This window comes from Schistocerca serialis, chromosome 4 (genome assembly GCF_023864345.2).
Source record: "Schistocerca serialis cubense isolate TAMUIC-IGC-003099 chromosome 4, iqSchSeri2.2, whole genome shotgun sequence".
Lineage (NCBI taxonomy): Eukaryota > Metazoa > Arthropoda > Insecta > Orthoptera > Acrididae > Schistocerca > Schistocerca serialis.
Window position 1 is genome coordinate 753,445,275 of NC_064641.1, and position 27,156 is coordinate 753,472,430.

The 27,156-nt window shown below is 37.4% G+C and overlaps 1 protein-coding gene across 1 annotated transcript in view; it reads left to right on the plus strand.

Moving 5' to 3' along the window:
• The first annotated feature begins 520 nt into the window (after positions 1 to 520).
• Positions 521 to 27,156, plus strand: part of LOC126474744 (GRIP1-associated protein 1-like) — a 38,928-nt gene continuing 12,292 nt past the window's right edge. Inside the window, exons 1-3 of the mRNA XM_050102221.1 lie at positions 521 to 741; positions 20,267 to 20,469; positions 24,960 to 25,168. Coding sequence (XP_049958178.1) covers positions 521 to 741; positions 20,267 to 20,469; positions 24,960 to 25,168 — 633 coding nt within the window. The remainder of the gene's footprint in view (positions 742 to 20,266; positions 20,470 to 24,959; positions 25,169 to 27,156) is intronic.

The following is a 27,156-nucleotide window of genomic DNA, read 5'->3' on the forward strand; positions in this document are numbered from 1 at the left end:
TGACTTCAGTAACCAATGATGTGCATCTAATATTACTTATCTGGTAGCTGCTGTCATAAGGGGATTGAACATCATTTGCATTATCAATTTTCATATGTGTCATGTTTAATCCAGTCATAAAATTCTCAATAATTTTTGAACTGGATGTTTAATTGGTAGCTAATTTGAAATTACCCTGTGATAAACATATTTACAGCCGTGGACCAAGGTAAGAGATTTTCATTGGCCGTTCCAAAGAAAGAAATAAAGGGAGAGGGAAAATTGTCATTCTCCTCTCCCCCAACACTTTGGCTGCAGCACTGTATAATGACTTCTGCCATTTGTGATTATCTTATTATCTCTTCACTTACTATTTCTTAATCATCCCAATAGCATATGTCCTTAGTATTGTGCATGTATTTGTATTCATTGTTTTTGCCAAATGCATTCAGTTATTGTCCTTTTTCCGTTTCAGTGCTTTTGTGACAGTTGCAAGATACCTGTAAAACTTTGAGTGCTTGTATTTAACATTTTTGAGAACATGGAAACATTTCAAGAGAAACTTAAAAGAGAATCGAGTAAAATAATACAATGGCAAGTGAAAAAGGACTTGCAGTTTAAGCAAATGAAACAAAAATTACAAGAACTTGAAGAATTAGTAGAAAGACAAAGGAAAAGTCTATTACAACAGCAAATGAATTGTGAAGAAGTGTCTCAGGAATATGCTAATGAAGTGAAGCATCAAGAGGAACTCAAAGAAAAGTGAGAACTTTAAATATTGAATCAACACTCATTTTAAGGAAGGTTAAGGGTGTAAGAGGGTGCAGGAAAATGATATGGTGGAAGGTTTTTGTACTTTAGCTGAGAGAAATGTGAAACTGAAGATGGAATAGATTTTTTGGCCCAGTGTGTACTGTTTTCTGAAATAATGATGTTTCAAGGAATTTCTGTTATTCTTTATTTGTGCAACCAGAACAACTAGCTCAGACTTATTACATTTCCAACATTTAATTCCCTGTAAGGATCTGTAATTTGTCTTATCTTTCTGTGGTATGAACTCATGATATATCTTTTGTTGTACTCTACTGTTCGTGAAAATATTACCACCATGAAAAAATCAAGCAAGTGACATGTAAGTTTTAGCATTTTCATAACAAGCTGTGATACATAAATTATTAGAATTACAGGATAACAACAAGTGTGTGGACCCACTCTGAATGTGTGATCTGATCAGTATTTCCTGAAATACTTTCTTAGGAAAACAATTAAGTGCTGTGGAGCTATACTGATCATTGTGAATCATTGTCGGGCTGTGTCAAACATTGTTTGAGAGATTACTATCCCTTTTACATGACACTGTGTGACTTAAATACTGAGGTTTAAAGGAGACAGTTTATCAGCACTGATGAACATTTCCTGTCATGTTGCATCTTATTGGTTTTTATTTTGCTTTATCTTTCTAATATCCAAATAATAATGAGAGTAACTGAATATTTTTGTGTTAATGTCATTGACTGATTCATTTGCATGTCATATTCTGTAAATCCTATCATGAAGGGTAGCATTTAGCAATGTGGTTTGTGAAGGGGTCAAGTTGGTCCAAGTGTTACATACCTCGTATAAGGTCTTGATGACACTGCAGGATGGTAGACAGGGTGGCAAGCATGGAGAACCAGCTCCCTGGCCATCCTGGGATCATATGGGCAGTGTAAAAACAACAGATTTATTTAACAGAATTCATATAGCACCCAAAGACATTGTCTCGATAGTGGCCAATGCCTTCAGACAATGACACCCAAATCACCACAACACCAGTGACGGACGCCAATGGTCAGAGTCACTCGTGTCTGTGGCATAGTGATTGCAGCTGCAACAGAGGCTCATCGACAGCAGAGGTACATGGAAGCATCAAATGCCAACAGCTGGTGGCAGTAAGTCAGAAGCGAGGTGTCGTCAGGTGCAGTCTGCGAATCAAAGATCCCCAGGTAATGTCCTGGAGTCAACTGGAATCAGCCAGTAGTAGGCCACCTGCTAGAAGGCACCAGACTGCTCATATTTTTGGCATCAAAGGCATGAATATTGTAGAAAATTGTGTCAAGGTAATGCACTGCATGTTAGGTGGCTTCACTTTGATCAGGGGAAGAGATGGGAAATGCATGCATTCCCTAGAACAGGGGCGGGCAGGAATCCTGCACGTGTGTGATACTTGCTCGTGTGTAGTTAGCAGGTGTTCTGCTTGCACACAGGTGCAAGCTAGCCCCCCGCTTCTCTCCCCTTCCCAATATACCGTCTCTCTGCTCCTTCCTCTGTAATGCATTTTGTTTTCTAGCTTGCTTTATTGAATGAGGAAATATGGTTAGTAGGAGTGCTTGAAAGAAATCATGGTTTGAAAGAGTACCTATTACCTACGATACGTTTTATTTAATTATCACAGGTGGAGTTTACAACACGTTTAATGTCTGGAACAAAATTTCTACATACAGACAAATGCAAACAGTTACGTAAATTTTCATCACTGATGTTTGCTCTTAACCGAGACTTATTAATTTTCATAACAGAAAAAAATCTCTCACAAATGTATGTCGAGCCAAACATTGACATTATCTTTGAGGCTTCACGATGGAGATGAGGAAACTCTTGCTGGGGAAAGTCGTGATAAAAGTCTATTACACGTCTTGCCAAAAAGGAACTTGTCTCTGAGACGAGAGTTACACTGTAGATATATTAATTCCATTTGCAAATTGGGATGAATATCATCTACAGAAACAGCAAATGGTCTCGAGAACCATTCAAAAGCTTGGGATGAATATGATATATCCCCGAATCGCTTGAGAAATTCATCTTTTATTGCACTAAGTACGGAAACATATTCTTTGCAATTCTGTTCTCGCACAGTAGACAGAATAGGGAAATGTATTGCATTCCCTGACAAGAGCTGTCATTCCCAAAGCTCAAGCTTGTTAGTGAAAGCTTGCACCTTCTCAGTCATTTCACAGATTAGCTGATTTTCTCCTTGCAAACTTGTGATCAATGCATTCATGTGTCCGGTAATGTATACTAAAAATGCAAGGTCAGCAACCCACTCTGGATCTTTTAACTTGAGATCGTACCTTCCTTTGTTCTTTAAAAACGATTTATTGGTATTGTCAGCTCAAAAAATCTGTTGAGTACATTACCGCGGCTAAGCCAGCGGCCTTCACTGTGGTATGGTATGCCACCGTACTCTTTCCCAATTTCAGCTAAGTATGTATGATACTGTCTACGTGTAAGCCTGTGGGATCTCAAATATTTAACTGTCTGAAGAACCACTTGCATGACGTTCCCCAGTTTTGCTGGTTTTGCACAGAGTACTTCTTGGTGCAAAATGCAGTGGATGCTGTACAATGATTCTCCTGTACACTGTAGCTTTTTTCTTAGTAATCCAACAAATCCCATTTGTTCCCCTTTCATTGCAGGCGTTCTGTCTGTTGTCACTGACGCCAAATGTTACCAGTTTAAGCCAGCTGAATCGGCAGCTTCTTCAACGGCTTTTAGGATGTCTGCGCCAGTGCTCGTGTTTTTTAAAGATATCATATCTAAAAAATCCTCTTTTATGCACAGAGCAGTGTCCACGCCACAGACATAAATCACTAATTGTGTAGTGTCTGAAATATTTGTGGACTCATCAAGTGTGATGGAAAATGCAGTGCACTGCACTCCTTAATTGACGGTAAATGTCATCTGCCATGGCACTTATACGGCGACTTACAGTCCGTCAAGAAAGAGTGATAGCTCGAAACTGATTTGCATTCAGTGGGAAAAGTAAATCAGCAGCATCATTGATGCACTCCTTTATAAACTCGCCTTCAGCAAATGGTTTTCCAGCTCTCGCTATATTAAGCGCAATCTTATAACTTGAACGTACCACTGGGCTATCATTGTTGTCGTCCTGAAAAATTGAAAACAGTGATCCATACAATGTTAAATCAATTAGATGAGAGACATGAAGAAAGAAAGTGACAACAGCAACTTACGTCAGATTCATCTAGTATCGTCAGATCGCTCTTCTTATGCTTAGCAAATTTCCCCATCCACTCAGAATTCTACAATAAATTGTACTCGTCCTTGTGAAATTTATTATAATGGCATTCAATACTAAATTTCCACTGACCAGCAAGAATACTGCCACATATTAAACATTTTGAATTTTCACGTTCTTGCACAAAGAAAAAATGATTGTCCCATTCCCTTTTAAAAGATAGCAAATCTCCACTTCTCCGTTTCCTTGATTCACTCTGCATTTTCCAGTTCTTGAAATACAACGTTCACTACGTAGTGGCCACTTCGCATCAGCATCCACAGCTTAGCCTGGTTAGAGAGCCTGAGCCTGGTTCTACACTACTGCAACCTGCCGGCTGTCGCCACAGCCCCGGTCGATGATTGCACGCGTGCAGCACACGAGCAGCGCTGTGCAGTTATGAGCCTTGTGCAACGTTTGCCTTCCCCTGCCCTAGAATTAGTTACGTCATGCTTACATACAGACAAAATGGTTGCTGTTTGTCTAAGAATACGAAGAGGAGCAACAGCCAATCAGGCAATTAACATACGATGGTATGGCTATCCACTCAGAACATTAACAGAGGAATAGGTGTTGGATCCCACCATTTGTAAATAGCTTCAATAGATCAGGTGAAGTCATACCTGTGTGGTGAAATTTCTTCAAACTTATTTTTTATTGCTGTAGTGTTAAATGCAGAGGAGAGACTGGATAGGTGGAAAGAGTACATTGAAGGCCTCTATGAGGGGAAGACTTGTCTGATGATGTGACAGAAGAAGAAACAAGAGTTGATATAGAAGAGATAGGGGATCCAGTATTAGAATTAGAATATAAAAGAGCCTTGTAAGACTTAAGAGCAAATAAGGCAGAAGGGATAGATAACATCCCATCAGAATTTCTAAAATCACCAGGGAAAATGACAAAAAAATGACTGCGTATTCACAATGTTGAGTAGAATGAATGAGTCTGGTGATATTAGCATCTGACTCTCAGAGAAACATCATCCACACAGTTCCCAAGATTGCAAGAGCCAACAAGTGTGAGAATTGTTTCACAATCGGCTTAACAGCAAACGCATCCAAGTTGCTGACAAGAATAATATACAGAAGAATGGAAAAGAAAATTGAGGATTTTTTATATGATGCTCAGCTTGGCTTTAGGAAAGGTAAAGATGGTAGAAAAGCAGTTGTGACAAGGCAGTTGATAATGGAAGCAATGCCGAAGAAAAATCAAGATATGTTCATAGGATTTGTCGACCTGGAAAAAGTGTTTGACAACGTAAAATGGTGCAAGATGTTCGAAATTCTGAGAAAAATAAGGATATACTTTAGAGAAAGATAGGTAATATACAATATGTACAAGAGCCAAGAGGGACAATAAGTGTGGAAGACTGAGAACGAAGTGCTTGGATTAGAAAGGTTGCAAGGCAGAAATGTAGTCTTCCATCTCTGCTGTTCAATCTCTACATCAAAGAAGCAATAATGGAGATAAAATAAATTTTCAAGAGTGGAATTAAAATTCAAGGTGAAAGGATATCAATGATAAGATTCACTGATGACGTTGCTATCCTCAGTGAAAGTAAAAAAATTACAGGCTGTGTTGAATGAAATGAATAGTCTAATGATTACAGAATACGGATGGAGAGTAAATCAAAGAAAGATAAAAATAATGAGGTGTAGCAGAAGTAAGAATGGGGGGAAACTTAATTTTAGGATTTATGATCACAAAACAGATGACGTAAAGAATTCTGCTACCTTGGCAGCAAAATAACCCACGACGGACAGAGCAAGGAGGACATAAAAAGCAGACTAGCACTGGCGAAAATGGCTTTCCTGGCCGAGAGAAGTCTACTGGTATCAACCATAAGCCAATCTGAGGAAGAAATTTCTGAGAATGTATGCTTGTAGCAGAGCGTTGTAGGTTGTGAAATATAGATTGCGGAAAAACTGAAAAAGAAGAGAATTGAAGCATCTAAGATGTGGTGCTACAGAAGAATGTTGTAAATCAGGTAGACTGATAAGGCAAAAAATGAGGTGGTTCTCTGCAGAACTGGTGATGAAAGGAACATATGGAAAGCACTGACAAAAAGGAGGAACAGGATGGTAGGACAACTGTAAAGATATCGTGGAATAACTTCCATGGTTCTAGAGAAAACTGTAGAGGGTAAAAATTGTAGAGGAACACCGAGTTTGGAATACATCCAGCTAATAACTGAGGATGTAAGTTGCAAGTGCTCTGAGATCAAGAGGTTGGTGCAATAGAGGAATTTGTGGTGGACCACATCAAGTGATTCAGAAGACTGATGACGACACAAAAAAAAGTGTGAATCATATGTTGCAGGAAAAGGTTAGGTGGACCTGTAGAAGGGATGACCTATACTGTGTTTTGGAGATAAATTTTGAGAGGAACACTAGCACTGTCAGGATTGTAAATGATTGAGGAGTGTCCAAACAGTGCTTAGAAGGAATGGCAGTGAATTCTGTTTTCTCATTAGTGAAGAGTTCTCCAAACTAATGAAATATAATGAGACATAGCTTGATCATATGGATTAATGAAATAGATGTGTCCATACACAAATGAAAGTAGAAAGTATATCTCAGAGCTTTGCCATTAATAATATGGGCTTGTGATTGTCTCACAGCATGTACTTCACCAGATACTATGTTGCGAAATTCATTTAAAATAAATATCAATGGCCTATATATACAACTGGGTTAAATCAGTGCAGCAAGATGGTGATCGTCTCATTAAGCCTGAATAGGCAACACATAATTTTTCTTATATGTGTACTTTAATGTATAGCAGTGATATTGATAGAACCCTTATTTAACGAAATTGAAATACTGCTTATTGATTGTTTATAAAGCTAAAAAAGCAAATAGTTTGCACATTTTTCAGTAAATTTAGTTAAAACACAGCTTAAAACATAGCAATGGTATGCAATGGATGCATGCTGGAATCATTGCCTTAACTATAATTTAAGTAATAGATCGGAGAAATACCTCAAATGTGACCTGTGACAAAGGTGTGGTTACTGATTGTAAATGAAGTGCTGGCATTCACTATAGGCAACACAGTGAAAAGGGCTTAGAATGAACTTAACTGAATGAGTACTTGGTATAAATGAATTATGTTGATGATTTGAAATTGAAGGAATTAAATAGCTGATAGAAATGATGGATTAATGTGGCAGGTGTAATTCTACAGAGTGTTTTCTGGAAATAGTATCTTTTATTCTGTTAAAAATGTTACATATTTAGGGCGACATCTTTCATCAAAGGACAGGGATATGAGATGTAAGATATCACTTCCATGAAGTGATGTATTGCAGGGAGTTCTGTACATGTATATTGTGTGGAGATATGGTATGGTTTGTGCATGTTAATGAGTGTGAGGGAAGCAGTAATTCTGCAACAAGTGGCCACCTCTGTACTTTTGTTAACACTCAATGGAATTGTCAAAGGTAAACAGCATACAATTGCATATGGGCAGGGTGGCAATTCTTCTGGAAACTCTGGAATTGTCAGGGAACGTCAGGAATCTCATAAAATCTCAAGAAATTCTGTGTTTTTAACCTAGCATTGAAATTGAATTTTAGTGAGGTTTACAAAAGACAAATTTTAAAATAACTACTATTTCAAAATGTGTTAATTACAAGAACATTATCCCATATGAATTATTGATGTTTAAAAGCTGCAGCTAAATTACTGCTTATGGCTGGTATATAGGTGCCTCAAGAGGGAAGAAAAGTCATTATTGTGATGTGCTGCCCCCCTCCCTTCCCCACAGCTCACCATTAATTTATCAGTTTATCAGGGGCTTCTTGACACCATCTTCCTCCTCACATCTAGAATTCTCAGCAATTTTTTTTTCTTTCCTAGCTTGAATTGCCTCCCTGATGGGAATTTTGATAGCTGTAAGTTGGAAGAATATAACCATGTCTTCAGAATGATACTTCAGTTCAAACTCATTTCCCTGGCCCCCTCTCACTGTTATACATTTGATTAGTACTAACAGAATATAAAGCCAACTGTTCTGCGAGAATGCTATCCCAGTGTCCATCTTTGTTGAAACCCTAATTGAGTAAATTTTTACACGTGAACAATATTTGGAAAAGAGAGAGAGAAATACTTGAGTTAGATAAATATATGATTAAATAATAAAGTACCGGTAGTATATTAAAACACCAACAATGGAAATGAACAAAAAGAAGTAGGTAACAGATTTTAAAAATTCTATTAATTATTTTAGCACATACAATTTGAATATAGCAAAGTGCATTTCACTGAAGGCTGGAAAGAGATAAAGGTACCTTTAATGCCATGGGTATCACTGCTTATTCTGACACAACAGCTGAAATTGTGGCTTAAAGTTCATCACTGCTACTTTCATGGTCCCTTGATGTAGTGAAGAACTGAAAAATTTTTAATTGCCACCAGTGTTGAAAATGATGATTAACTGCTTAATCCAAAAGTACCATAACTTCTCTCTGAACACCAAACCAAAAACTATTCAAAGTTTTTCCTTGAAAATTCAGATTTGTGATTGGAGTCACAGGGCAGCTCTGCAAATCCTTCCTGAGATTTTAGGAAGAGGTGGTTCACATGTTCCATTCCAATAACAAAAGGTTTCTGAATACAATCTAACTAATTGTAATTTGGTTGTGATAGAAAATAAATCTGAAAATTATTTTTTCATATCAAATTATCGATTATAATATGCTTAACCAAATCAATATCAAACATAGTATCAAGAATAAAGCTATCTGTACATGAAAATATTTCATATTAGTTATTTTCTACTTTATGCTCCCAGATATTTAATTTAATCATAAGAGCCTGGTTTTCGTGTTTCAGTGTAAATATATTGCATTCTCCCCACTCCCACTCTCATAGAGACATATTTAGCTCGTTGAATTTTTTAAAGATATCTGACATGATAATTCGTACAGCCAGTTTGTAGTGTGGAAGATATTGACTTATTCAGAATTTCTTTTAGACAAAGATAATATTATTTGATCTTTTAACACCATCAGTTTCTAAGCCTGTCCTCATGGCATCCATCACACTTCTGTATGCAGAAAAACTGCACTGAAATTTGATTCTGTTTCATCAAATAAGTTTGAGAAGAGAAGACTTTTATATGCTTGACATATAGTCAGATTGATAATTTTAATTACATTTTGTAATTGAGCATTTAGATCTGCAGTAATTTTCTTACCCAGTAAAGCTTCTTGATGAATCAGGCAATCAGTAACATGAGTAGAGTCACTGCTTGCAGATTTAATTTTAATATGAAATCAAGCTATTCTCACAGTTGTTGTTCTTCCAGCATCTGTGGTATGTATGTTCAGAACAATTTCATTCATTTTTACTCCCACTGGTAGGTAACACAAGTTCTTTGCCTACAATATGTGGTTTCTTAACCTATTAAATAAGATACTTCATATGGACCAATTTTGGCTTTTCTGTGATTCCAGTAGCCATTCAAAAATCTCTACAGTTTTATTATGGTGGAAAGAATGTTTGTATAAGTTTCCGTTCTAAGGCTGTACAGACCAGGATCGGTAGTATGCCAATTGGGCAAAATCATGTGAGCATTGAGGCAATCATTCCTCTGATGCACCAGCATATATGCGTAATATGTGAGCATGCTTGTGTATAGAACTAAATGATTTTGTTACAAGTGTAAAAAATTACAACTTAAAAACAAAATTTGTTAAGGCAGCAAAAGAAGTGGCAAATAATAGATTTGTTTTGGGTAGTGAAAACAAATCAAAGGCATTAGGGTTAGTGATCAAAGCTGAAACAAGTGCCACAGCAAGTGGTGGTGATATTTCTGAAATCAAGATATAGGACAAAACTGTTGTAAACGTTGCTCAAATTTAAATTTCTGAATTATTTAATGCATTCTTTGTAAATGTAAACAAATTGAACATCAATGTAGCTAATTACATGGATAAGGTAAATTACTGTAATACTGAGCAATTTGAAGGTGAACTTTTCAGTACATTAAGCAAAACTACTGTAAAAGAGCAAAACTACTGTTAAAATATATAGAAAATATGATACTATCACTAAAAAGAAAATAGCAGGATGGGATGGGATACCTGTAAAAGTGTTAAAAACAGCCTCTAAAGTAATTGCACAACTACTATCTACAATAATTAATTAGTCCCTTCAAGAAAGTTACTTTCTAGACACACTTAAGTATGCAGCAGTTAAGCCACTATTCAAAACAAGGTGCAAAAGAATATATGGGAAACTATTGCCCAATCTCTCTTCTTCCATCACTATCAAAAATATTTGAAAAGGTAGTTACAATACAAATTCAAAATTTCATAGAAAAATTTAAGATAATCTCAAAGAATCAGTACGGATTTCAAAAAGGCAAAACGTGCAATATCTGCTATAAACCATTTTGTAAATAAAATTAGCTCCTCTCTAGACAACCGACTGCACGCCACAGCAACTTTTTGTGACCTATCAAAAACCTTTGGTAGTTGAACCACTCCTTGTTAGACTTTAAACTGGAAAAATATGGAATTAGGGCTACTGTATTAGAAGGGTTAAGTCCTTCCTAACCAATCGAAGACAAAGAGTGGTTATACCGTCAGAGAGAGGAACTTATACTTTAGAATGGAAAACTATTTCACAAGGAATGCCACAATGTTCTGTCTTTGATCCCATTGTGTTTCTATTTTACATAAATAATCTAGCACATAATATTGTCACTCAGTTTTATTTGCAGATGACACATCTGTAATCATTGAAAGTAATAGCACTGACCAAATTCCTCAAACTGTGTAAATACTTTAGAAAAATTAGATACCTGATTTGCTTTAAATGGATTAAAATTAAATGTATAAAAGACTCAGTTAATGCAGTTTAAAACAAAACAAGCAGGATTAAATTATTTTCAAATCAATCGCAAAAGCCAGGATTTCCAGGAAAGTAACTGTTTGAAATTCCTAAGAATGCAACTGGATAAAAATCATGGGGCTCACATTTACGGTACCTTGGAAATAAATTAAATAGCGTAGCATTTGCAATGAAAATATTGTACAATGGTAGCAGCATGGACATAAGAAAAGTAGTACATCACAGCTACTTCGAATTAGTAATATGGTGCGGAATTGTATTTTGGAGTACCTCTTGCCGCATGTGCCGAATACCAAAATTTGGGAAAACAGTTATTAGAAATATGCTACTTCAAAATATATATTTTGTAAATAACTCTCAAAACAGTAGAGAACAAAATATTTATATGTACAACTATTATACCAAAAGTAGTGGAGAGCTGCAGATGTTTTGTGTTAAAGCTACCTCTTAGTGTGTTAAAATTTAGTTGACAACCACACACTTATGGGCTCCCTTTAACTTAAAAAAAGACGAAAATATGATATTTAGGTTAATTTTTACACTTATATTTTTTTCTGATTTGGAAAGTTACATAATGCTATCTTTTCTGCCATATTACCAGATACTACTAATGTAGTTACAAACAGTATCTTCTCTGCTCCAGCTATCTGTATTATGTAAATATTTATTACTAAAAAAGTATGAGTTTTTATGAATTACTTAATCAAAAACCCCTGACTGAAAACTTTTGAGAATTACCAAAAATATTGTTTGGTTAATATGTTAGCAGTCAGTGCAAACAGAGTGGGCAATATTTTTCTGTGTAAAGTGTTAAAAAAGTTTGACATTTTGCATATTTTGCATAACTGAATTTATAGTATAAAATATGCATGTTGGCAACACTGTTTCCAGCACTCTTCTGTTTATAACAAATGAGTGAGAACTTGCGCATAAACTGTTCTGCATCGAGTTTTGTGTTTGGTTTGAACTTTTTATTACATTCAATGTCAGTGAGTAAATACAGTAGTGAAAGAGTGAGGGGGCTGTATGGACTACGAAACAGATACAAGAAGGTGGTGTTTAAGAAAACTGAAGAATACTTCACAGTTATTGGAAATCTGTCAGAGCTTTCCAGAAATATCTTCATCCTCAAGTAACGCTATTTTTATGACATCGATTGTGCAGGAATTGCTACGCTCACTACAAGAAGAAATTTAGTGACAACCCACCTGAACGATCACCATCACCTGAATGTGAAACTGAAGAAGACATTTCAAATGTTTATATACCTGGGTGTAAAGTTGTTGATGCATTGAACGTTAGCATTTCTGCTGTAGCCCATACTATACCCACTCTTAAACATCCAGGACAGGTAAGAAGCACAAGAAGAAAACAGTATGTAAAAAGAAAAGTGGAAGAAATTGAAACAAATTTTACACAAGCAAACATCATCAAAACTTTATGAAGTTTATAATGTAGATGCACTTGGTGCAGAACCTGAAGATAGTGTGCATGAATCTGATGTTTGGTCTCAAAACCGAAATACTGCTATCTCAGCAGCCACTTTACTGAGAAGGTACAGTCACTGACACTGATACCAGGTAGCTACTCTAAGCAACAGATACAGAAATACTTACCCACAGCCTCACATTATTTGATTTCAAAAGCTCATGAAATAAAGAATGAAAAAGGTATTTGGACATGCCCAGATTCTTACTGTGGGCATCCGTTGTAAGGTGATATGCTTACTGTTGCTCTAGAATATTACATAAGTGATGACCAAGATTGCAGCAGGCAAAGTCCTAACCAGGCTGGTGGTATCTCTGTTAGTGGAAATAGTGAAAAGGTTAAAAAGATATATGACAAAATTAATAAGAGAAGCAGATTTCCTAATGAAAAAGGAGAATACAAGTTTAAAAATTGGTCTCACAAAATTCTACTTCTTACGACCAAAATAGGTAAAAAACCAGCCAGTGCAGGAACTATGCATATGGGTTTACTGCACTAGTTTGAAACCTCTTTGCTTTGCCATAAGCAGTGTCACAGAAAAGAAGTACACAGAGATGGGCCTGATTCTTTTGTGTATACAAGAGTCACAAGATAAATGTTGCAGGAATGTGCATTGTGTCCTGGTGCTGAAGTGATGACTGTTGAAGCATTGACAATGATGTAACCTATGCATTGTGGGAGGAAGGAGAGTTGGTGAAGAAGACAGTAGAGCCAGAGAAATTTGTTACAGAGGTTAGACATTGGGTCGATAAAGGAACAGCTCACCAGCGTATCCGGAAGATTTGGAGACAGGCCATAGTAGAAGTAAAATCAGCCACATCCCTGAATACTGACACATTAGCTCTTCATTTCAACTTTGATGAGAACTGGTCTGTTGAACTAAATTCAAAGTTACCACTGCCACTTATCACAGGTATCAATATTCACATGCTGCTCACTTCCTCGGAACATCAAACTGTTTTGCTATTGTCAGCGTTGATATTATTCATGACAGTGCTCATGCATCCTACGCTGTCAGTGCGATAACTGGTGACATAGCATCTAGAGGCCATGCAATTCCTAAGCATGTGTATGTGACTGATGATGTAGTGTCTCATTTTAAAAACCGCTTTCAGCTTTATGATCTTGGTCAACACTGTACTACAGGGATTAAGACAAAAAATGGATAGTTGCAGCAACAGGTCATGGAAAAAGTGCATGTGATGGGGTAAGAGGTCTCTGTAAACATCTTGCAACAAGATGTAATCTTCAGCATGGAGCTGCTGACGCTATAAGAGATCTACTGGATTTGTACACACTATATCAACATTAGTAACAAACATGAAACTCTTAATTCTAATGAAAGCACATTAAGGGAATTCTGTTTAAAAAAGAGAGAAGATTGGTCTACTATGAAGCCTGTGGTGGGAATTCAATCAAGTCATTACTGGGTTGCATCCTGGAGTGATACATACATTGCAAGAATGGTCCTCCACAAAATGCAGCCTGTTACTCTGTGAAAAATGCAGAGAATGTAGTAAACATCAGAAGACTTTTTCATTTCCTGTGTGTATCACAATCAGTGGGGAGGGACTGATAATAATTGTGTCTCATGATCTGCAAGATATAACCATCTCCGTTATAACACCATATCATCTTGCCAGTACTTTCAAACGGCCATCATCAAAAGATCAGTGTGCAGTTCCCGTGTCCCAAGTACTGCTCTTGTTGGATCATCCTTGTCCGTGTGCAAATTCAGCTCAGTTATACATTTTCAATGAGAAGTAGGTGAAAAAAATGAATGAACTCTTTTCAGCAGAACAGTGTTGATTGTTACATTGTAGACAATTTTAATTCATGGCAACTCATGAAGAAGTAAAATGATGATAGAAGACAATAATAATTTGTGAATACTATCATAAAAAGAAAAATGGGTATAAAATTCTATACTGTATCTCATTTTTGTTATAAAATGTTTCAAGCAAAATTATGAATTGTTTTCCCACTCACTTATAATGCTGTAAAGTAATTGTTTTGATTCAGGAATATCAGTTTCCATGACATTTACTTAAAATCAGCAATCAATTTAAACAGTTAAGTGACCACAATTTTTTGAGCTTGTAAGTAGAACTATGTCTACTTAAAAATTCTCATGTTTTGTATAGATAGGTATTGTCCACACTGATTGTACATTCCCTAAGTACAATGACCAACTAATGCACCATGAAATTTTTAGAACATTTAGGATGGAGGTTTTGGAGAAAATAATTTCTAAATAACCAAAAAATTTCAGATTCTGTTCATCTTTATGTACAAATATTTTGATAGTTTAAGAATTTCATGCATTAATGTCATAGCTGACAGCAGTCCTTCCTCTTCATCATTTCTCAAGACAGTTAACATTCCCTAACTATTCATACGTTCAAAACATAATTATGAAATTCGAAAAAATTACAAATTTTCATAGTTTATAAAAATATTTAAATAAAGCTTAGAGGTGTGTATGTATTAATCATGTCTCATTGTATTGGGAATAAAGTATTTACTGAAAATAAATTCAGATCTCTACCAATTTTGGTTTCTTTATTGCATTTGTTCAGTTTTCCCTTTGTTACGACATTTTCACAAATACTCTCATTTAGAGAGGTCTGTATTGTTTTAATGAATCATCAGAAACTCAAAATATTGTAGTTTTGGAGAGGTATCATGTGGAACTTCAACATATATCATTTTCAGCAAACTTTGAAATAGTGATACGACACATTCACTGTTGACCTGCATGATTTGAGATGAAATCGACCAGCAGATCATTTTCAATATTATTACAACACCACAAATCAAAATAATTTTATGCTGCCCATCCACCATTTAAAACGTTATGCCTGAACTCCACACTAAACCTGATATATTTAAAAAATTCTGGAACATTTGCAATGTAGTGCCAGTGGTGTGTTGGAGCAAAATGCGGTTGGCATCTCTGCAAACACCTGTGTTTAATGTGTGATTGCCAGAAGTTTCATTGTTGTATGTCTGTTAGTTGCTGTTCAGTGTTGTATCGGGTAGAACATTGTGTCACATAGTTAGCTAATTTCGAGATGGCAGAGTTAGAGGAGCAACGTGTTTGCATTAAATTTTGTGTGAAACTCAAGAAAACCTTTACAGACACACACCAACTGATACAGGAAGCCTACAGTGATGAGTGCTTGATCTGTACTCAGGTGTTACAAATGGTTCACATGCTTTAAAAATGGAAGTTAAAGATGAACCTCATTCAGGACACTCTTTGACGTGTACAGACTGCGCTCATGTAAGGAACGTCAGTGAATTTATGCGTGCCAATCAAAGGCAGGCTGACTGAAAGATTGCAGAAGAATGTAACATTTCAGTTGGATCATGCCATGAAATCATGACACAACATCTTGTAATTCCTCATGTTGCCACCAGGTTTGTCCCACGGCTCATGAGTCAAAGCCAGAACGACCTTCGCCTTGCAATCTGTTAAGAGCTTTTTGATTGCTTAAATGAGAATGAGATGTTCCTCGAGAGAATCATAACTAGTGATGAGTTGTGGATGATGTTGAGACCAAGGTTCAATCTTCACAGTGGGCTGGGAAAGGTTCTCGAAGACCAAAAAAGCTCGTCAGGTCAGGTCAAATGTCAAAACCTTGTTGCTAGTTTTATTTGACTTTGAAGAATTTGTTCACCATTAATTAATGTCACAGGGACACACTGTCAATTAATGGTACTATCGGAACATGTTGTGATGCCTGCAAAAAAAAAAAAAAAAGTTAGAAGAAAACGGCCTGAAATGTGGCGAGACAGTTCATGGCTCTTGCATCACAATAATGCACCTGCACATTCGTCCCTGTTGGTGTATCACTGTTGCACAAAATATGATGTCACTGTGCTGCCCTATCCTCCCCACTCTCCAGATCTGGCCTCTGCAGCCTTTTTTTAATTTCCAAAGTTGAAAATCCGTTTAAAAGGGTGAAGATTTGCAGTGATGGACTAGATAAAAGAAAATTCACAGACAGCGTTTTGTGTGATCCAGCAAGAGGTGGACCAAGACTGCTTCCAGAAATGGAAACAGCATTGGGAACGGTGTATCAATCATCGAGGAGAGTATTTCAGAGGAGAACATGCACAGTAAGTAACAAGTAAATGTAGAAAAATTTTGTGGACAAAGTTCTGGAATTTTTTGAAAAGACCTCATATGGGTATGAAAATTTATAGCAAAGTGAAAGGAAGAAAATTGGTCAATATAAATTTTTAAATGCTGAAAAAAGCTTTATATGAGAAACTAGTGCAGAAATGTTACAATTCAGTAGAAGAATTCGTGAAGAACAACCTGAAAGTTTGAGGAGGAGAGAGCAATACTTAGGACTGTTAATATTTAAAATTTTGTTTCTTTCTATCAAAAATTATTAGTTGTATATTAAATACATATTCAGTACAGTATATTATGTTAATGATATCACAAAAAAAATGTAAACCAATTTTCATATTTTGGCTGAGATCCAAAAAGCATCTGACTCAGTGCCATTCCTATGCTTTTTGTCAAAAGTATGGCCATATGGGGTATCAAATGAAATTTGTGACTGGATTGAGGACTTTTTGATAGGGAGGACACAGCATGTTGTCTTGGATGGAGAGTCATTGTCAGATGTAGAAGTAACTTTGGGTGTGCCCCAGGGAAATGTGTTGGGACCTTTGCTGTTCATATTGTACCAGGTGGTTATAATTAAACTTTCCCTATTTAACACTTAATAACATGAAAACTAATTAGCATATTAGTACCAAACTTGATAGCATTAATGTCCAGAGTATGAGATGCATGATTTCCATGTGTTACAGTGCCCCTGTCCAGTTCCAACTATGGCCACCAGGTGCCATGATCAGTCATTGGGATTCATAGTCTCACACACCTGCCCAGTTGCAGTGCACTTGTTGACATGTCAACATGAGCTTGGATAAAAGGAGCAGGGCATTATTGGTGAAGCTTTATTATCAAAACAACAGTAATACTGCAGCTTTACTTCGAGAATATCACCTGCTGAAAAGTTTATGGAAGGGTTTTCTTTCTCTGTCTGTTGTACGGAGCATGATGAAGAAACTCGAATCAACTAGAGAACTGGGCATCACTCTTGGAAGAGGCAGATGACCATTTGCACCACATATGGCTGATAAAATCACTGTTGCTATGGCAGACAGCGGTGCACGCAATTCTGGATTGTCAGGCAGTGTCCATGCTGTGTCATGATGGTTGAACATCCCGTGGTCCACTGTATGGAAGATGCTTCGAATCATTCTCAAATAGTATCTGTACAAGATCCATATCATACAGCAGCTTGCACCACAGGATGCACAACAATGAGTTGATTTCACTCTCCACTTTCTCACAAGGATTGCAGTTGATGAGGGCTGGCCCTGGACCATCTTATGAACAGACAAAGCTCATTTTTCTCTGTTGGGTGAGGTGAACACACAGAACTGCCAAGTGTGGAGATCATCAGCTCCAATCACTGTGCACGAAGTTCTTCTGTATGGTGAATGTGTCACGGTATGGTGTGGCTTCACAGCTATGTTCATCATTGCACAATCCTTTTTTGAAGAGGTTGGTGCTCAAGGACCAAAGATGTGCAGTGTGACTGGCTGGCATTATTGCAATATGCTTCGTAGCATGTCATACTCGCCCTATGGGAGAGAGATGCATTGAACTCAACAGGTTTCATACAAGATGGGGCCCCACCACACATCACTCATGAAGATCACCTGCTTCTCCGAAACAAATTTGGAAATGATCAAATTATCAGCTGATCGTTTCCAGATGCTTGGCCAGCACAACCACTTGATCTCACTCCTTGTGATTTCTGGTTGTGGGGCTACCTGAAGGACAGGGTTTACCAGGGGAACATTCACACATGTGCTGATCTGAAGCATAGCATATCAAGAGAAGTAGCCAGCATGCATAAGGACATGATTCTTTCTACTATGCAGATTACAATCTTGCACTTTCAGACTCTTCTGGACACTGATGGGCGCCATATTGAGTCTCTTTTGGAGCAGTAATGGTACCAGTGTGTAATGGTGTGATGCATCATAGCAGCACATTAAAAGTGTTCAATTGAATGAATTCTGCTTTATTTTTCTTCCCCATGTGCTTGACATTAATACTACCAAGTTTGGTCCTCATATGGTAATTATTTTCCATGTTATAACATGTTGAATAGGGAAGGTTTAATTATAACCACCCAGTATATTAATGACCTTGTAGACAATGTTAGTAGTAAAATCAGGCTTTTTGCAGATGATGCAGTTATCTATAATGAAAGAAGCTGCGTAAATTTTCAGTCAGGTCTTTATAAGATTTCAGTGTGGTACAGAGATTGGCAAGTAGCTCCAAATGTTCAGAAATGTAAAATTTTGCACTTCACAAAAGAAAAGTAGTATCCTATGACTATAAAATCAGTGAATCACTGTTGGAATCATCCAATTTATACAAGTGTCAGAGATATGAAATGGAATGATCACGTAGGTTCAGTCATGGGTAAAGCAGGTGATAGGCTTCTATTTATTGGTAGAATACTGGGGAAGTGCAGTCAGTCTACAAAGGAGATTGCTTACCAATCACTTGTGTGAGCGGTTCTAGAATATTGCTCACGTGTGTTGGACTCATACTAGATAGGACTAACAGGGAATATTAAATATACAGAGAAGGGCAGCATGAATGGTCACAGGTTTGTTTAATCCATGGGAGAGTGTCACAGAGATACTGAAGTAACTGAACTGGAAGACTCTTGAAGACAGACATAAAGTATGCTGAGAAAGTCTATTAACAAAATTTCAAGAACCATCTTTAAATGATTACCATAGGAGTGTACTACATCCCCTACATATTGCTCACATATGGATTGTGATGATAAAATTAGAATAATTACTGCATGCCCAGAGGCATTCAAACAATCGTTCTTCCGTGCTACAAACATGAATGGAACAGGAAGAACTGTGCCCTCTGCCATGTACCTCACAGTGGTCTGAATAGTATAGATGTAGGTGTAGATGTACATCAAGTTAATGACTTGAAATTGTATGTTATAAGAAAATAAACTTCTATCCTTCTGTTCTATTTTGTCCTACAAGTTTTGCTCTCTTGTTCCTGGTTCTATACATCCCCTGCACTTTTTCACCAGTCACTTGTATAGGGGTTAAATGCAAAGTGAATAATGGAAAATCCAGGTTGGAGTATCAATAATATTTTGAAATGGATAGATTTCTACTCACCATAAAGGTAACACACTGAGCTGCAGGCTGGCACGACAGAAATACTGGAACACATTGAGCTTCTGACCAAAGCCTTCTACAGAAAGGAAAACACACACACATTCACACAAGCAGGTGCACCTCATATACATGATCACTGTCTCTGCTCACTGTGGCCAGAAACAGGACTCAGTGTGTCATCTTTACAGTGAGTAGCAGTCTGTCCTTTTCAAAATATTGTCAAGGTGCAAAGCAATATATATAGGAGAGGTATATATTATTCCACTGACTATTAACTAGAACAAACCAAAAATATTTTGTTCTTAAATGATAATTGTATCAATCTCTGATTTTTAGTGGAGCACTGTTTAGGACATTTAGGAACATATGGCACTTTTATGATTTTGTTTCCAAACAACTTATAATATTAAAACACAAGAAGAAAAGAGAACGACATGAGAATCATGGTCATTGCTCTACATCACTTTTGTTCTCACTTCATAGAAAGCAAAGATTGAATCTCATTTGTCAGGCACTGTATTTAGTACTTGAGTTTACAAATACGTTATATAGTGTTAATAATTTATTTATTTATTATATAGTTTTCTGGACTGGCATTACTGACATATTTTGATACTTTCAGAGTCCAGCACACCCGTAAAATTTCTGGAATACTGCAAGAATATTTTCAAAGTATGAATACCACTTTTGTGTCATTTGAAAGAACTAGAGACAATCTAATTTCTCGAAATGATTCCATTAAGGAGAATTATGAACAACTGATAGAAAAATTTGATGTTTTACATAGCAGACATCTCAATGAGGCAAACCACTACAGGAAACTCTGTATGTAAATCTCCATTGCTATATTGGGTATAGTTGCAAAGTTTTATAAATTAATTTGAAACTTGATATTTTGTACACTTAGATAATTTTAACTTGTTGTCACTTAAAAGTACCAGCATCATTCATCTGTGATTTCTTTTTATAGCATTTGAGGAATCATTAATCGGGAAATGCTTTCTCACCTTTTACAGAATTTATTCAAAACTCATGAAAGATTATGTCATCAGTTTCAGATTTACACTAAGGAATGTGCTGTAATTAGCTGGAACATTTTAAGTGAGCTAGATGTTTAACAAAGTAATATTATATAATTTTTTTAACCTGGTGCATGGAGAAAGCAAGCCAGCAAAACTTAGTTATTTATTGTCCTATTTTCTGCCAATTCCCTTCTGATAGTGTGTCATATTTAGCAGAGTATATCTACATAAATTCCTTCACTTGTAATTTGTATCTCTAGGATAATTTAATAATGGATGGCAACTTCTTAATTGGAAAATACCTCCAACATATGTTCCCTTATTGAGACAGACTGGTACAATGGTACAAATTGAGGGACTACCTAAACTATGGCGCACATAATTACGTCCTGAATACTTTAGGATTAAAAGAGACCAATCACCAAAAAACAAAAGCATTGAGTTGTCAATAGGGACACACAGAAGAATGAAAACTGGCTAGCTTTGGAGTTATCCTTCGATGAACTAGAGTAATATAAAATACACACACTCCTATGCCACTACATGGTACTGGCTAGGCTAATGCTATTTTTCTCTAATGCACTTGTTGTGATGGGGGTAGTGTTGGGTGGGGTATGGAGAGGGAGGTGGGAGGCAGGAGAGGGTCTGGGGATGGGTGGCCAGTGGCTTAGAGGGACGCAGCTGGTTTGCGGGCTGGGATGCAGAAGGGAGGGATGGTAAGTATATGGGCTGGCACAATTGCAGTCGCTGGTAGGAAGTGGCACACACTGAAGGCGACATGGGGACATGAACTGGGAGGGAATGGCAGTAGGAAGGAAGAGGAATCTGTTGGGTGGAGTGTGCAGGGACAGTGGATTGCCTGAGATTGAGGCCGGTATGATTACGGGAGCAGAGGATATGCTGTAAGGCTAACTCCTGTGTGTAGTTCATAGAAACTGTAGGTGGAGGCAAGGATCCATATGGCTTGGGCTTGAAGCAGCCTCTGAAATTGCACATTTTGTGCTCAGTTGCATGTTGTGCCACTGGGTGGTCAGCGTCTTTTTTTGCAGCAAATAGGTGGTGGCCATTCATCCTCGTGGACAACTGGTTGGTAGTCATATCAGGATAAAAGGCTGTGCAATATTTGCAGCAGAGTAGGTATATGACATGGCTGCTTTCATGACTTTGATTCTAAAGTATTTACATTCTACAAGAACTTCTGTACAAAATTGATAATTGCATCCTAGGTTCCTGAGACATTACTGTATTACCATTTAGCCTCCTGTGAAGGTGGGTTGTCACATTATAAACACCTCACCACCTATGTGATAGATCACTCTGTGTGTGTGTGTGTGTGTGTGTGTGTGTGTGTGTGTGTGAGAGAGAGAGAGAGAGAGAGAGAGAGAGAGAGAGAGAGAGAGAGAGAGAGAGAGAGACCAGCTGTTGCAAATCTTCAAAATCTACCAAATTATTACCAGCAACAATAACACTCATCATTGCCACAACATTAGGATGTACACAATGGTTTACCAAAAGTTGTCATTTACTTTTATCATTGCAGTGAGATCATTTGGTATTAACAGATTAGTACTTATTGCTGTATGTGATGTATGTTCACACCGCCTTGCAAAATGCTGTGAATTGTTTCAAGGCATAAACTGCGTTGAGGTGCAGTGACATTGATTGCTTGTTTTCTGTTTGCATGCTGGAATGATGACACAAATGTGCTGAAAGTTGATGATGCCTGCAGCAGTGGTCATTTTCAGTGCGTGTATGACCTTCATGATCACTTAATGAAAATAACCAATGTTTGAAAATATAATATGGACAGATAAAAAGCTACTCACCAAGCAGCTGCAGGAGAAAATGGAAACTGGCTCTGAAAGCTCATGTTCCCACATCTCTTATGTGTTCTCTCCTGCCACCTTTATTATCATTTGTACCACTCAAACACATGTATTCCATTATTCCATCATTTTTCAGGTGTGCATCTGGGATATTTTTGATTCAGGTGCTGATACTTTTGCTGACAACCTTTCAGCCATTCTCATGGTGTGCTACTTGCAAGTTTTTAAATCTCTTTACACACTGTGAAGTAAATGCACATTTTTCAGAGGTAACAGTGTTGGTTAACAAGAGTGTGAGTCATTGATTACACTTGATGTGTCTAATAATAAAACAAAGCAAACAGAATCTGCAAATGCACAGTGCTTATAAAGTGTGTTGTTGTTAATTACGGGTGACATATAAAGACCTGGAATATGTTCTGTGAGAGTGTAGACTTGAAATGAATGGTGGCTTCCATAATTTCTAGAACTGGAAACATTTATCTAGAGTGGGCAGGTTTTTGCTAATTGTATTACCACAGCCTCTTTGACTACTGAATCCTTGGAATGGCCAGTGGAAATACGGTGTTCAGCCACAGCTGATTTGTTCGGCTGTAGAAGGCAGGTGTATCACTGGTATTCAGTGCAACATTCTTTTACAAAGTATATTGTTTGTCTTATATATCTTTTATCACACTCACACAGAATTTCATATATACCCACCTTTTGTAGAAACAAATCATCCTTCACAGATTCCAGAAGAGTTGCCGTCTTGGTTAGTAGAAGGGAGTCACATCAGCTTTATGCTTTTTCATTATATTTGCAATTTTTGAAGAGATATTTCCCACTTTGGCAGAAAGGCTGTAGATTCTACATCTCTTTCTTCTTGTTCTTCTTTTGGGTGGTCTGGTGTAAGTGCTTGCAGAACTCTCTTAATTTGATGTTTTTTATATCCATTCTTATGAAATATTTCTTCCAAGTGTATCAGTTCACTTGGTAAGCTGTCAGTTTTGGACACTGCATGAACCCTCTGTACCAAAGCTTTAAGTGCATGAACCCTCTGTACCAAAGCTTTAAGTGCACTCATAGTTTGTGAAGGGTGATAGCAGCTAGATGCCTGCAACTATAAATCAGTATGAGTGGGCTTTTGGTAAACGCTATGCCTTGAAAAGAAAGAGATGTAAAGCCTGTGGCCTTTCTACTATTTGTGGGAAATAGCTCTTCATAAATTGCAAGAACAACAAAGAAACATAAAGTCGATGTGATTTTCCTTCCACCGGCCAAGATGGCAGCTCTTCTGGGATCTGTGGTTTCATAATGTATGAGGATACATATATAGGACAAACAATACAAACTGTAAAATAATGTTGCATTGAACACCAGTGATACCCACATACTATACAGCCCAATAAATCAGCAGTGGCTGAACATTTTATTTTCACTGACTGTTCTGTGGATCATGGGGAAGTTAAGATACTGCCATAGAATCATGCTACTGAGATTCAGTGGTCAAGAAAGATGTGGAAATATAATTAAATTGGCAGGCAACTTCCTCAATCGAGATTCCAGCTCAACAAATCATGGAAATGCCTCATTTCATGTTTGCAGTCGCAAAGAAAACATTCTAAATATTTGTGCCATCCATAATTATCAACAACGTACAAAACGTTCATAAACTCTGTGGATTCACGGATTCTGTGCTTGCTTTGTTGTACTCTTAGTTTAATCCATGACTGACCCTCTCATTACCAACAGCATTATGTCTGAAGCCTGTGCATTTACTCCACAGCCTGTAAAGTAATTATAAAAAATCGTGCAAGCAACTCATCTTTAGAATGGCTGAACATTTGTTGGCCAAAATATTCGAACATGAATTCAAAATATTCCAGATACACACCCAAAAAATGATGGCGTATTCGATCCACTGGGAAAACTTCAAGAAACCCAGATACTTCTACCAGATGCCTCATTTCTGGCCAGTGAAAATACAGTGTTCAGCCACTGCTGATTTATTAGGTTGTATAATATGTGGATATCACTGGTGTACAGTGCAAACAGTATGTGTCATTTTCTTTCATGTTTTGTACAGCAGCACACAAAAACAGATGTTTTACTTTGTCAAGTAGATGACTTATGGTAATTCAATGACAAGAAAACACTGCCTCAGCAAAGATGATAGTTCATCAACTGATGACAGTTGTGCATATTTTCTGTTACATATATGCTTTTCCTGTGGTAGCTACCCAACTAATACAAATTTCTGTTGATGATTGTGCTGACTTCATCTGCATACGAACTGCAGGACTTCTTTGGTTCTCTTCTGCATTTACTTCAAGATTAAATAGTTCTCTTTTTTACTTACCTTTATTAGAAACTTAACTTTTGTGAACTTTATTTGTATGCTGCTTCGCAATAAAATTTTTGGGCTACTTCTTAAATCATATGTAATATTGTAATATCAATTTTTAATTACACACCATTTTTTCAGTGAACAGTGAGAGAGAACAGCACACCAAAAATGAAAATCAGTGGCAGATAGTGTGTAATGCTTTTGAACAAAAACTCAAGGAAGCAGGTGAAAAAATTCTTCATATGTGCTGTGAAAAAAATGAAAAGGACCAAACATTAAAGGACACTAAGGTGGAAGTACAACTACTTTCTGAACTGAAAGAACGTGCTTCAAATGAATTAGCTGGGGTTAGTATATAGTATCTGAAATATAGAATAATCAGTTAGGCTTACAGGTAATAGAAGTAGTAAAGATAACCATTCACAGTATTGTTGTATCATTAAGGATTTAATAGAATTTGATTGACACACACACACACACACACACACACACACACACACACACACACACACACACACACACACACACACACACGGGCTTGTCAGTTGGAGAGCATAGGGTGGAAGTACTGGAGGGAAACATAGCTGATGGCTGGAATGAAGAGGCAGCAAGGAAATAGGATGAGACTGTGGTAGCTCTGGCTGTATACTCATACAAGTTGTGGAAGTTGCATCTGGGAAATGATGATGAAGTAGAAGAGTGGAATGGGTGCTGGATAGGTATTATTGATTTTTTTTTTTTTGGGGGGGGGGGGGGAGGTATAAGGGAAGAGAGAGATTCAGGAGAGAAGAGAAGAGTGTGATTGTGGATTAGTGGAAGGAAATGGATGGCTTGAAGGGGCTAGCAAAGATTAAAGCTAGGGGGATTAGAGGATATATTTCACATAAGTGTAATTCTTAGGTGGAGGGGTTAAGATCCAAATGGCACAGGTTGTCAAGCAGCTATTGAAGTCAAGCACATTGTGCTCAGGAGCATGTTCTACTACTGGATAATCAACATAGTTCTTACCTTCAGTTTGTTGGTGGCCTTTGATTTAGCCAGTGATCACGTCCAAGTAAATGTCTTTGCAGAAGTGTCAGCAGAGATGGTATATGATCTGACCGCTTTTATAGGTGATTCTGCCTCTGTTTTGGTTTATGTCAGTGAAAGGACTATAATAGGATTGATAGGCGGGTGTATGGATCAAGTCTTTCTCCCCATCTTCTAGAAAGATATGACACACGTAAGTTAAGGTTGAGTTAGGTGTAAATTGGATTGGTGGTAGAATGCCACTATGAGTAGAGACAGGAATGATTGTGAGGAGGATGTTCCCCATTTCAGGGCACAATGAAAGGCAGTTGAAGCCCTAGTAATGCAGATATTCTACTGCAGTGGGATACTGATGCACCTCTGTAGCTTGTACATGGAAATGGGTGAAAAATTATGTGGGTCTTTTTGCGAATGAAGTTTGGATCATAGAATCTTTCAGTGGAGGCCTTAGTAAGCCTCATAGCATGCTAGGCAGCTGATTCTTGTGATTGCAGGTGCAGTGTTTGTAGGTGGACATACTGTGTAGGAGATATTTGTTGGTCTGTACAGGATGACAAGTGTCATAATAGAGGTGCTTTATAGTTTGTGAGCTTCATATAGACAGAGGTTTTGTAGTTTGAAGCCGTGGTGAGATGGAGATCAACCTCCTGGAAGTTGGGATGCTGGGCTGAAGAGGACTGGGTGAAACAGACAGGATTAATGATAAGGTCCAGATCATGAATGCATCAGTGAATCTGAATGAGACAAGAGGTTTAGGATCTGGAATAATCAGGAAGATTTCCATTCATGGCATATAAGAGTGCCATGCAGGAGAACATCATCATCTACAGTTATACATGTACATCTTCCTCTCAAAGGAGAAGCAGTTGTGGTTAGGGATATAGAGACACGTATGTAGGTTTGGAGTTGGCTGGACATTGGGAAATATAATGCTTGTTAATGGCAAAACACTCTGGGGGTGGGTGATGATGTCATACAGACAGCTGATGTTGCCAGTGACTAGCAAGTATGAAGGTGGTAATAAAGTGGAGATGGTTGTGATGTGATGGTATAGGAAGCTAGGGTATTGCAGTGTGTTGGTGTTTTTCAACAAAACCTGATATTCTTTCCATGGGAGCAAAATTACCAACTAGAGTAGAGCATTGAGGAAGGTTGGGCATAAAAATTTTGGGAAATATATAGAAGATGTGTCTGTATGTGGAGGGAGGTGAAGAGGGAGTGAGTAAGGATTGGGGATTATGCTGGGCTTCTGAGACAGATGACTGGACCTGTAATTCGAAGTATCATACCAGTTATCATCCAAAGA